Below are 12553 nucleotides of genomic sequence, written 5' to 3' on the forward strand. Positions count from 1 at the left end.
TCAACAACAAGAGCTCAACACCTCGGGTAAAACAACTGATTGCTTTCCATGTGTAACATTGTCCTTCATTTAAACGTGTCCTCATAGTAATCTTGATGATCACTCCAGGCTGCTCCACACGACAGTTTCACACACATTCACTCACACAAGCTGAGAATCTAACCCACAACCTTCTCATTTTTACATCAAACTTTTACTCAAGTAACAATTGTAAAGGGTAAACTTCAAGACTGAGTAATTCTACCTGTAGATATCACACACACATACAGAATATGACAACTTTGTCCACTCAAGTGGAAATAGGGACAAATCCATCATATTTATTTGGTTTACGGTTGGTCATTAACTGGTTATGGTTAAGGTTATGGATGAGACTTTGTCGCCAACATGGTGTCCACGAGCACCCGGTGGTGATGAGGGTTACGGGTATGCTTCGGCATATAGGTGTGAGGGTTCAGGTGACAGTAAGGGGCTATGGATTGCATTATGTCCGTGTGTGTGTGTGTGTGTGTGCGTGTGTGTGTGTACAAGCTGCAAACTAGACTAGGAGTCAAATATTAAACCGTAACGGTGCCAAACCATATGCAAAGCAAACAATTGAATCCCATGAAGAGAACCTTGTCACTAAGCTGAATGTGAAGCTTTCATTGATGATACACAGACAATAATAATAAAAATAAAAACAGCTGTTATAATGCAGATTAACAAGGAGAGGTGAAATATTATCCATCATTAAAGCTCTAGTACGTAACTTTTGGTTGTTGCTGGTGTTGTTTGTGATGTCACATGACTCTGTCTGCAGTACTATCAGAGGGAGCATTTGTGTGTAAACAGCAGCAGAGCAGGGGCGGGTGTTTTACTCCACCCTTGTGTGTCTCCCTGTGTGCAGCGTGTGCATTTGCATTGTGTGAAGTCATCTGTTATATTCAAAAGTTACGCACTAGAGCTTTACATACAGCTGGATTGTTTTGACTGACACATTAGCTGATGGTGACGTCATCTAAGTCGACCGGCTCATCGATGTCGTCCAGTGCGATCAGGTCACGGGCGTCAGTTTTTGCCTCATCAGCATCAGACTGAGGGACGGCGTCCTTCACGTCCACGTTGGCATCAGGAGTAGAAGAAGCTGAGGGTTCTTCGGGAGTGTTGTCCGTCACTCTGACCTCAGCATAATCCGATACGCTGTTCCCTGACACGTTATTCAGATCCTGCAGGGAAAAAAACAATTGAGACATTGAGTGATTGAGACAAACGTTAGTTAGGTAAGAAATGAGGGAACTAACGTTATCAGTTACAGTAACATGACACAAGCACATAGTCAGTTAGTGTTGCCCAAAAACAAGTACGGACAGGAAACATTGCTTCAATGTTGAGTAAAGTCACGGATGTGTGGTTAAGTCACACACACACACACACACACACACACACACACACACACACACATTCCTCCTCTGATGTGTCAGCCTTCTTCCTGGAATATTGTGTGATAGATGCTACTTTGAATCAACCCTAAACATTCTGTGATAACAGACAGAGAACGTGTCTCATATAGAACTACACTATGGATGTGGAACTACAGAATATTACTGCTACTTAAAGTGATTGTTTTGATGAAAACATAAGTCTGGACACAGACTGACTTCTGTCCAGTTCTACACTCTTTTATACTTGGAATGTGTCCGACACCAATATCAGAAAGTCTAGTATCTAGCGACGCTGCTATCAGTCGGACACAGGCTGAACGTTTCAAAGACTGTGTCACAGATACTCTTCTCCCTGAGTCACAACATGACTAACCCTAACCTTCTCTGTACAAATGTTTTATTCATCTTTTATTGAGTCCTTACTTTCTAACTTTCACAACAACGTGTTGTTTGGCAACAGTTTCAGCATCGTGAACAAGAACAGGCTCGGACACATTGTTGAGCTTAGTAGGAACATTGTTGGCACTGACTTGACTGATCTCTACCAACCATGAGCCGCTCAGAAGGCCGAGGTCTGGTCTTCCTGCGAGAGCCTCACATTATCCTCTGCATGCAGAATTTAGAGGAGGTTTGCCTTTGTCAGGATGACATCGACTGTATTGACATCCTATGCATGTGCACGTGTGTGGTGGAGAAACAGAAGGACCCCTCAGGCACAATAAACTGACTTTGACTCCTGATTAGTCTGTCACTTGAAAGTTAACAGGATCAAGTCAACACAAGTAGGATCACTTGGTTGTTTTTGATCCTTCAAACACATTAACATCAACGTGTAGATTAGGTGACAGTCAGTTGCTTATGTTGACAGTCGACTATCCCATAGATGAGAGCTGGGCATTATACGGCCCATGGGAGGTTAATTAGAACTTAGGTATTTGGTCCCCCCTCCATCTTACTGAGCTCCAGGTCCCTTTTGGTTTGCCGACTTCCTTATTTGGGTCAAGTATTTATATTACACTTCAGTTATGGTTTCCGTAAAGAATGTAAAAGTTGGTTAATAAACCCGTTCAAACGTGTGCCTAAGTGTGCAGGTGCGCTGTGTAGTGTAGTAATAGCTAATATCAGTGTCCAGTGATTCTCTGTTGATTTCTAGTCGAGAGTCAACGACGACGCTGTCGCTCAAACCTGTGTCATCGCTTTATTGCGTTTTGTGGGAAACGCTCGTCTAACACAAGTCTCATGAATCACCGTGTGTGTGTGTGTGTGTGTGTGTGTGTGATAGATGTTACACACTTGTACACAGACGCTGACTTTACTGGTGACGGCTCAGTGACGACACTCACCTCACTCCTCTGTACGAATGCTACGTTGTTATGGCCTTCACCTCCTTTGAAACATGAAGAGTAAACAGCGTTGATAGGAATGGAATACTGGATTTAAAACGACAATAATAATGACTGAATGATGAATGTAAATAAATATGTACACAGTGTCATTGACCGACCTGTTGTGTCGTCTGTATATTCTGAAGCAGAATATTTCCCCCGTTTCCTGGAATCACACATTATTATTATTACATGTATCTTTTCTTTTATTTGGACAAATTAAGTTTCAGTGACATCATTTCACAGCAACTTCAGTTTACCACGATTATGATTTTAAAATAAAAGATTAATAAATGAGGGTTTGAATGAGTCCTTACACTAATGACATGATGTATGATGTGATGATTTTTTTTATTACAGGGAGGAGACGTGCGGCGCTTCAAAAATAAACTTTATTCTTTTAACTGGGTTTTGATGATGTTGGATTTAAAAGCCTCTTTTCATGCTTTCATTCTTGTCAAAAACAATTTACTAATAAATAAATAAATAAATAAAGGACTGGTGTCTCACTGGTCTTTTACAGTGGGGTTTATTTTCTCACTTACTTGAAGTAGAACCATATTCCGACAAAGAGTCCAGCAAAGACACAACAAGCGAATATGATTCCAATGACGCAGCCAGCTGAACAACTCGAGGGTTGTTTGACTGAAAGAGAAAAACACAATGATCAGAACATGATCTGCACACAACGTTGTAAATACAGACAATAATTGACCCATTTCTGTGTTGAATGGAGAATATTTCTGTTTGGCAGAATGAGTCAAACAAGCTATAGTTCAGTGTTGTTGCCACTGAACAGCCTTTTCTAAATGGAAACTGAGGTTGTATTGCTTTGTAATCCACGTATTCCCCAAACCCCAAATCCCAGATTTGACATCACAGCATCCAAAAGTTTCATTTTTTGACTTCAGTGTTTAAAATCTTTCATTCTGATTGATTTATTTAGTGACACAAAGTCACCACATGAGACTGCAGCTGACCTGCAGTTTGTAATACAAATCTAAACTATCTCTTAATGTTTTTCTAAATGATGTGCTGGTTTATGATGTAATAAAACTCACTAAATGATGTTAAGTAATCCGTATTTTTGTGCTTTACAACAACAACCTGCTCTCCCAGAAAATCTTTAGAAAATCTTGTACATTTTGCTCTAAAAGGAAAAGTTTGAAAAAAAGGTTTCATGTTTTAAAACGTAGTTTTCTGTCATGTCTGTGTTTTAACATGTTTTATGATGTTATCAGTTTTAAACGAACACTAAGCAGATAAATAAATAGACAGTGGTTATTATTCTTTACTGTAAAAGCACCACTGAGGAAACCCAGGTCTTCTTACTCCCAACATCTGCCCCAACATCTGCCCCAACATCTGTGACGTGTATTTACCTGACAGCACGTGCACTGCTTCTGTGGTTGACCCACTGATCTCATTCCTGGCTTTGCAGGTGTAGCTTCCACTGTCGGACAATTCAACGGCGGCTTTGGTGAACACAACTGCATCGTTCTTGATCTGGGTTTTGTTCAGGAACCAGGTGTAACGGGCCGGTGGGATGGACTCAGCGGAGCAGATCAGTGTGAGCATCTGTTTCACATTGATCTCTCTGGGACCCATGATGTGAGTATTTTCTGGTCCGACTGAGAAAGACAGTTAGAGAGAGAACATTTGTTTATCATACAGCGTGATATAGTTCAGTATAATGCAGAATATAATAATGCCATTTTAACAATGTCATTTTTCATTATATCTTTTTTCCTCCTTTACTTATATTTTTAACTTTATTTTTTTCAGTGGCATCAGTTCTCAGTTAAAGTGAGTCATCATTTTGCCCCCAAATTACATTAAAGTTGTAATTTTTGCGAGACGGTAATCATGTTTATAACATGTCAACGTAGTGTGGTTTTCTATTGACGAATAAAAGAGAGAGAGACAGAGTCGACAAAGAGATTCCACTGGAAATCCCTTGTTTTATATGTTTTTGCTACAAACAGGGTTCATGCAGAGGGATATAATGCTTAAACATGCTTGGAATAGTATTTCTTTCACAAAAATAGTTTATTGGCTGAATAATAATGTGCTTATTAGGTGGAGGAATGATGTAATACTATCACTGTGTGTGTAACAGTGATTATTATAAAACACAATTTAAGTCACTTATGGCAACATTCCATCTCTTTCAGTGTAATATAAACAGCGAAATAATAATGTAACAATGTATAGATTGATATTAATCTACCAGCATTAAAAATAACCTTAACAGTGGGGCTAGCACATTACTGGGCCCTATGGTCTCTATGGGGACTTTTATCAAACTCTGAAAATGAATTGGAAAAATATGTGTGGAAACCCTGGAAATAAAAATGTAAGTAAATCAATTGCAATTCCCTTTTCTTGTCCTTAATTAATAATGACTACAGTGTGTGTTCTTTTTTTCCCTTGAGGCACCACTGGTACTCACAGATAACAACCATGGTGAATTTGGCTTCTTCGCTGCTGATAGGGTTGGCGACAGTGCAGGTATATTCTCCTCTGTCGTCTCTCGTCAGCCTCTGAAAAGACAACACGCGCCTGTCGTTGTAAAACATCATGCCATTGCTCAGTGTCAGAGCCGAGCCGTCCTTAAACCAGCGTCTGGTGAAGACGGAGCCTGCAGCCTCACACGTCAGGTTGACAGAGTCTCCCACAAACACTTGTGTTCTCGTTGAGTTGATAGAAGCAGCTGAGATTCTCTCTGTTGGGCAAAAGAAACAGGAACAGATGTAAAACGGAATAACTGACATTTTACCTCAACAGACACAAAGGAACATGAGGACAGTTCATCACTGCAACAGGTGAACTACTAATCCAAGAAGACAGGAATACAAGGTCAGAGGGTGTGTTTACTCACTGTCTATGATTCAAATATAAATCATTTTCCTCACTCGATGTGAGGGTCTAAAGATAGAGGGTGTGAAACCCTCTGAGGCCAACTGCATTTGGGATGTTGGGCTATACAAATAAAAAGGACTTGACTTTTTACTCCTACTCACTGAGAACAGAGATGACTGCAGGGTCAAAAGTTACATTTCTCATAGTTACATGAATAAACTATTACAATAATAGAAATGTTTTACTCCTACTCACTGAGAACAGAGATGACCGCAGGGAGGGACGTCTCATTTTTCATCGTTCTGTTGTTGAAGGCCTGACAGCTGTAGTTCCCACTTTGATTCATGTGGACATTGACCAGACTGAGCTCTCGCTCAGTGTCCAACAGCTCGTCCCCATTGAGAAACCACTGAAAGTGTGCGGCAGGTCTGGAGACAGCCGAGCACGTCAACTTGATGTTTGAGCCATTCTCAAAAAATCCTTGTGAGGGAGTCACGGTGACATTTTCTGGGCCGACTGAAAGTAGACGGGGGAAATAACACACACAACTGGTTTCTATTTGGTTTCATCCATCATGACCACAATCACTGTATAAGTCGTGAAAAACTTCATTGGTAAACAATTCATTTCCAAGAGATGTTTTGGAAATTGATTGAAAAAAAAATTATACATACTCGTACTCATAAATCGTAACTATGAATAACAATTCAATTGAAAACATGACTATAAACAAACCAATGGGGACAAAAGCAAAAACAACTGACTTTAACCACTAAACAAATAAAATCTATGGCCACGTTGGTCTACACTATTTCAAAGATGTGTTCACCTCTTCATCTCACTGTAAAACCGCCTTCTGTGACTGGAAACTGCTCATTCTCCCACACCAAACTCCAGAGAGAAAATCAGCATTTATCGTTCACAAATACATAAAGCTGCTGTTCTATTGCCGTCTTGTTTATTTCTAGTCATAAAAAGTTGTCTAAGAGTGAGATGAAGAGCTTGGTGTGCACATGTTTTATTGTTACGTGCTTGAATTGTGTTTCTCCTTGTGTTTCTGCTGGCAGCCCTGTGTTCTTAGTCTGGCTTAGATTAGAAGCTGCTTCCAGCACAGGTCACAGATCAAAATGTCCTATTAACACATCAGAGTTGTGACAGTTCATGTTGAAGACATAGATGATGAAAGTCTGTTTTTCCCCTGGCACTGACTCCAGGTATCACGACCTTACGCAACAAGACATTAGTGTTCAGTTGACTAACTCACAGCTGACAGAGAGGTTCACTGGATCACTGGTGCCATCACTGACAGGATTGGTCACATGACACCTGAATGGTCCCCGGTCATAGCGGGTCACACGGTGTATCATGAGAGCAGAAGAGCCTCCATCAGTGAGCTGGACTCTGTCACTGGCCGTGACCTCAGAGCTGCCGTTGAGCCAGAGGAAAGAGAGGGAGGATCCAGAGGAGGAGCAGGACAGAAGGACAGAGGTGAACTCCAACACCTCTGTGTTACTGGCACTTACTGTTACATTAGAAATGGGAACTGTGGAGTAAAAACACACAGCCATTCATTAACAAAGAGGAAGAGGATGAAACCACAATGATATCCTCTCTAGCTAGTTTGACTTTTACAAAGCACAAATACTTCCACACAGTTTAAAGATCTATAATGAGGAAACTAATGATATGCAACCGCAACCTGTCAGTGAAACTAATTAGGTTTAAGACAAATTGAGCATGTGAGGCTCAAAAGAGTTCAATCAAACCAACCCTATGTGCACTTTAACACATTTTATATTTAAGTGGCCACTTGTTTTGAATTACAAAAATGCATGTACTAGTGAAGTCACACGTTGCTCTTGAATAGCCCACATTTCACCCGTTCAAGTGTGTTGGAGAAACTAAGTAACCAGAAAAATCTTCAGTTTGTCCATTGTGAGCTGTTGTAAACATCATGATGGTCAAAATGTCAGCCTCCAAACAGCTGACCCAGCTCCTGATACACAAAATTAACATTTCCATACAATCTAGTGATTGCACACTTTAATTATAACTATTTTACCTTCAATATCTGCCAAATGAAAATGGTTTCACCTAAAATGTGTCCCTGGGCAGCATTTCTCTTTTTGTTTGTGTGTGTGTGTGTGTGTGTATAAACAAAAAGTGTTAATAATTAATTGGTGTGTGCAAAAAAACAACCTAATAACTAATAAATCACACTTATATGCAACTGGCTATAACATTTGCTCACCGTACACCTCCAGTGTGATCTCTTCAGTTAACGTTTCGTCATCAGTTATAACAGTAATAGCGTATGTCCCAGTGTCATTAAGAGTCAGATTCCTGAGCTCCAGGGACCCGTTAGACCTGAAGAGGGTGATCCTTCCTCCATACTGTGGCTCAGTGTTGTTTAAATCCATTAATGACGTTATAATATTAAATAATTCAAATTTCCATATCACTACTCGAAAGGGCACGTCTGGCTTTCCTGGGTGAATCATGACTGGGGCGAACGTCACTTTCCCGCCTTCAGGTGCGACCAGAACATCTGCTCCAGACAAACCTGGAGGAGACCAGAGGTGAAGGCGTGTGAACAAGGAGAAAACGGATTTATCGTCCATGTTGAAATGAACATCAATGTTCTCAGAAGCAATTATTAACTTCCCAAAATAACAAATAAATCAATAAATTGCTCACTGGATTCATTCACTCATGTCACCTGACAGTCTTATTCCATATAAAGTCAATATTCAGATGATTGTTGCCCATGGTCACATATAAACAGTAATGGCGTGGATATTTTCTGCAAACACACTATTTACATTTTACCATATAACAATATGATTTTAGTCTAACTCTTGGTTTTGAGACATACATTTACCCTAAATCATCACCACTTAAGCAAAGTATAACATGTTTTTTTATAAAAGGGTGTTTTTTAGTAGCAGAGTAGACAGAAGCTGAATTTGAAATCCTTACCTGTGAAAATCACAGATGCAGCACAAAGTAAGAAGAACATGTCCACTGGTCCCTTTTTAACAGGTGAAAACAAAAGTTCAACCATCAGACTGACACTGTCCTGACAAATGTCTTCTGTGCGCTGTTCTCACGCACATAAAAACAAACCTGTGCATGATGAAAGACTCAGTGGGTGAGTCTTCATCAGCCCAATCCAGAGGTCAAGACACGCATGGTGTTGCCCTCCTGTGGTGAAAACGAGTGTGTGCACACTGTGACTGAACTGAATCATTTATAACCTTTACATCACACACATTAAGCATGGTTTCATGCATCGTTCCTGCTAACCAGCATCGTGTGGTGAGGTTCACGGAGTCTGGAGTCAGATGTACAAATATAGAAGCTTATATTTCAATGTTGAAACATTTAGTTGTTTTAAAAGCTTTTAATTATGTTTTAATCAATTCCATCATGTTCAACAATACCAGAGCAAGAAAAACAAAATCATTTTTATTAATATAAGGGCAAATTTGATTTTTTTTAATTGAAATGTTTTTTTGTCATATATATTTTAATCATATATGTATGTATATGTATATATGTATATATATATATATACATATACATATACATATACATATACATATATATGTATATGTATATGTATATGTATATCTATATATATATATATAGCACTCATTGCTCTCCCGTGTATTATAACAGGAAATGAGTAAATGTTCCTTCTTTGCTTGTCATGACGACGACTCCCTCCCACGACTGCACGTCACTGCAACATCATTCAACATGTTTTTTGTTTGACCACAAGTTTTTGGGACTGGTCATAAAACACTACGTGACCCCGCCCCTTTCCGGACACAAAAAGTCACATCGTGTAAATTTGGCTTAAAACAGGAAGTAAAAAAAAAAAAAAAGAACATTGGTGTTGCAAAAACTGTCGTAAGGTGTCTGATGAAGAAATAAAGTTAGATCAAAGTTGATGCAAAGATGGACAACTGCTCAGAGGCCAGTCAAGCATTTAGGTCAAAGGTGAATGTCTGGTATGAAGCTACAGGAATGTGTATGGCGAGATAAGTGGTAAACAAATGTAAATGTTATTTTCCATGACAAACATATTCAAATCAAGAGAAATTATTGTATTATTATTATTATTATTATTATTATTATTATTATTATTATTATTATTATTATCATTATCATTATTATTATTATTATTATTATTATTATTATTATTATTATAATAATACCTCCTTCCTGGTGACTTAGAGTTTGGCAGATGTTGATGAAGAATTTAGAATGAGTTGCACTTTCTTGTCTTTTCAAAATCCAGAAATGATCTGGTGCACTGATGATGTTTTTTGTCTTTGTTTCTAAAGCATTAGGAAGGTTTATGTGTTGAACATGATCTGTAATCTATGCTCTGGCTTGCTGCTTCATATGTCTTTAATAACAGTGTCTAAGTAATCAATCAGTCGATCAAAACCTTGTTTAAATTGTCTCTACCCAGGATTGTGATTATATAATGTGATGCTCAAACAAAGCTGGGTTTACAGTGTATAATAATGTAGGTAATAATTAAGCCTAGCTTGGATATCGTGTTTTTTTTATTGCAGATAATCTCAGGGACTGATTTTCCACTGTTGCACTCGCACCAGCAGCAGAAGGTAACACAGCCTCACAGTAAGACTAAACAGAGAGCAGGACACGATGAAGAACACCTTTCTTTGTTCAGCCGTACTTGTGCTCCTGTCAACAGGTAAGAAATACATCATGGGAACTATTTGTTTTATCGTATTAATACAAGTTTTGAAATAAGTGACTCTTCGGCAGGTCTTTGCCACGGATCCGGTGCGATCACTGTCGATTTCCTCCGTGGAGCGACAGGAGAGAGTGTGACCTTCACAACATCTGTGAAACCTGCAGCTGAACCATTTCTGGCTCTGACCTGGAGCTTCAACACAACCTTCAATGTCATCACTTCAACCAGTGTCGACATTGTGGGACAGGGCTATGAGAACCGGATCATCCTGGACAAATCCACCGGTTCTCTGGTGCTGAGCAATGTGACAGAAAAAGACAGTGGGGAATATGAACTCATCATCATCCCACATGGAGGAGAGCACATTCAAGGAACTGTCAAGCTGGAAGTTCTGAGTAAGTATGATTCATGAATCTGTGACCGGAAGAACGACTGAAACGCTTTCATCATTTATTGAATTCTGACAACACTGATAATATAATATAATGTCGTAGAGTTTCTTATTATGTTTGTGTATGATGTTTGTGGACAGCCTCCGTGTCCAACCCCAGCATATCCTGCCCCACAGAGAACTTAATAGAAGGTAAAAGCTCAGTGAATATCACCTGTGACGCTGACGGCCTGGTGTCCAGCACACTGTGGCTGAAAGACGGCAAACCTCTGGTCTCTGGAGATAGATTCAGCTTTCACCATGGCAACAGAGTGTTGTCCATCAGCCCCATCGACAGGAAAGACACTGGACTGATTCTCTGTAATGTCAGCAACGCCATCAGTTACCAAACAGCCGAGTGCAGACTTCATGTCTACTGTAAGTACCTTGAATGGCTAGAAAACAGGCCATGGTGTGTTTATGATTCAAACTTAAAGGCATAGTTGTAATTGTAAGTGTTGTTCAGAGAAACACTCTGCTGTGACTCAGACACTCACTAATTCTAACCACATCTAATCACAACCCATAAACACGCACACACAGGATTCGCTGTGGTGACCCCTGAAGGGAAAAAACTACTGTTCAGTCTCTTTGTCATTATGGTCTTCTTGAAGATCTGACTCTTGTTCCTCATGTGTTCAGACGGACCTGACAAACCAACAGTAACTCAGAAGCCCAGACGGGCAGAGATGGAAGAGAAGGTCTCTCTCAGCTGCTTTGCAGAGTCGCTGCCAGAGGCCACTTTCTTCTGGACGTTCAGGAACAGGAAGATCCCTGGACCTGTGGTTCACATCAAAGAGATGGAAGAGCATCATCTGGGGGCGTACACTTGCACCGCTCGTAACGCTGTGACCCACCAGGAAGCTTCTGAGGTCCACAGACTGCGTGGTATTTGAGCTTTTTCACTCCCTCACATGTCTCGTATGTGTTTGTACTGGTGTGTCGACAAAGAAGACAGAGTAATGTCTCTTTTTCCCTCTGATCCAGACTCCTCTCCCATTATCAGTGGTTCTATGTCCATGATGGTTTGCACTGTCCTGACCTCGGGGGCACTCATGTTGATCTAAACACTGCATTGTGCCTCTGTGTTTAAAGCCAAGAAGGTTGTGTTTTCATCGCCGTGGGTTTGTCTGTAAATGTGTATTTACAACCCCGTCCCAAGTGTGTTTCCTTTTAAATTTTGGTAACAATCTACCCACTGATGACATCATGAAAAATGATCTCTTATTATACAATGTAAAAAAAATCAAATCTCTCTCAAAATGAATCGTATTTTAGATTATATAACATTTAATAAGTTCAGATGTGTATATTTAACAGTGCTCTGAGTGAGACACATTGTAAGTGCTGACTGTTTTAGAAACAAAGGTTTCATCTCTTTAAATCTACAATCTATATCTTAAGAATTTGTCTGCAAGGCCATCTGTTCAAATATTCACGTTTGATTTTCTTATCATGTTCATTCAATAGTAACATTAATTATTTATTTAATTGTATTAAATAATTAAGAGCAGTGTTACTTGTATCCGAGCAAGTAATTTTTTCTTAAATAAATCCATCTTGACACGAGTCAACCGCCCAGGTGTAACAGACCAGACACACTTTGTTCTTGTGTGATTCATGAGTCCAATAAAGTTATCATTGCTCTGATAACATCGTATCACATTATCACTGTAATAAACTTTTATATGAACTCTGTGTGTGTAATGAACATCAT

At 39.6% G+C, this 12553-nt stretch overlaps 2 protein-coding genes across 2 annotated transcripts; one reads left to right on the forward strand and one right to left on the reverse strand.

Moving 5' to 3' along the window:
- Positions 1-980: 980 nt before the first annotated feature.
- LOC131471330 (carcinoembryonic antigen-related cell adhesion molecule 2-like) lies at positions 981-8767 on the reverse strand. Its single transcript, XM_058647826.1, has 10 exons — positions 8651-8767; positions 7923-8234; positions 6936-7214; positions 5927-6187; positions 5262-5534; positions 4192-4440; positions 3355-3454; positions 2929-2975; positions 2714-2811; positions 981-1208 (listed from the first exon to the last, which is right to left on the reverse strand). Exons 1-10 carry the CDS (start codon positions 8733-8735, stop codon positions 981-983), a joined length of 1932 nt encoding a protein of 643 aa, XP_058503809.1. The 5' UTR covers positions 8736-8767.
- Positions 8768-10286: 1519 nt separating this feature from the next.
- LOC131471692 (carcinoembryonic antigen-related cell adhesion molecule 1-like) lies at positions 10287-12253 on the forward strand. The gene is made up of 5 exons (XM_058648382.1): positions 10287-10403; positions 10478-10801; positions 10939-11214; positions 11479-11724; positions 11824-12253. Exons 1-5 carry the CDS (start codon positions 10355-10357, stop codon positions 11901-11903), a joined length of 975 nt encoding a protein of 324 aa, XP_058504365.1. The 5' UTR covers positions 10287-10354; the 3' UTR covers positions 11904-12253.
- Positions 12254-12553: the final 300 nt, after the last annotated feature.

Source organism: Solea solea, chromosome 13 (assembly GCF_958295425.1).
Source record: "Solea solea chromosome 13, fSolSol10.1, whole genome shotgun sequence".
NCBI lineage: Eukaryota > Metazoa > Chordata > Actinopteri > Pleuronectiformes > Soleidae > Solea > Solea solea.

Coding starts and splice junctions, on each gene's coding strand:
- LOC131471330 (XM_058647826.1), bottom strand. CDS start 8,735: ATGGTTGAACTTTTGTTTTCACCTGTTAAAAAGGGACCAGTGGACATG. Junction 8,235..8,650: donor TGCATCTGTGATTTTCACAG/GTAAGGATTTCA, acceptor GGTCTCCTCCAG/GTTTGTCTGGAGCAGATGTT. Junction 5,535..5,926: donor TGCGGTCATCTCTGTTCTCA/GTGAGTAGGAGT, acceptor TTTGCCCAACAG/AGAGAATCTCAGCTGCTTCT.
- LOC131471692 (XM_058648382.1), top strand. CDS start 10,355: ATGAAGAACACCTTTCTTTGTTCAGCCGTACTTGTGCTCCTGTCAACA. Junction 10,802..10,938: donor TGTCAAGCTGGAAGTTCTGA/GTAAGTATGATT, acceptor GTTTGTGGACAG/CCTCCGTGTCCAACCCCAGC. Junction 11,725..11,823: donor TGAGGTCCACAGACTGCGTG/GTATTTGAGCTT, acceptor CCTCTGATCCAG/ACTCCTCTCCCATTATCAGT.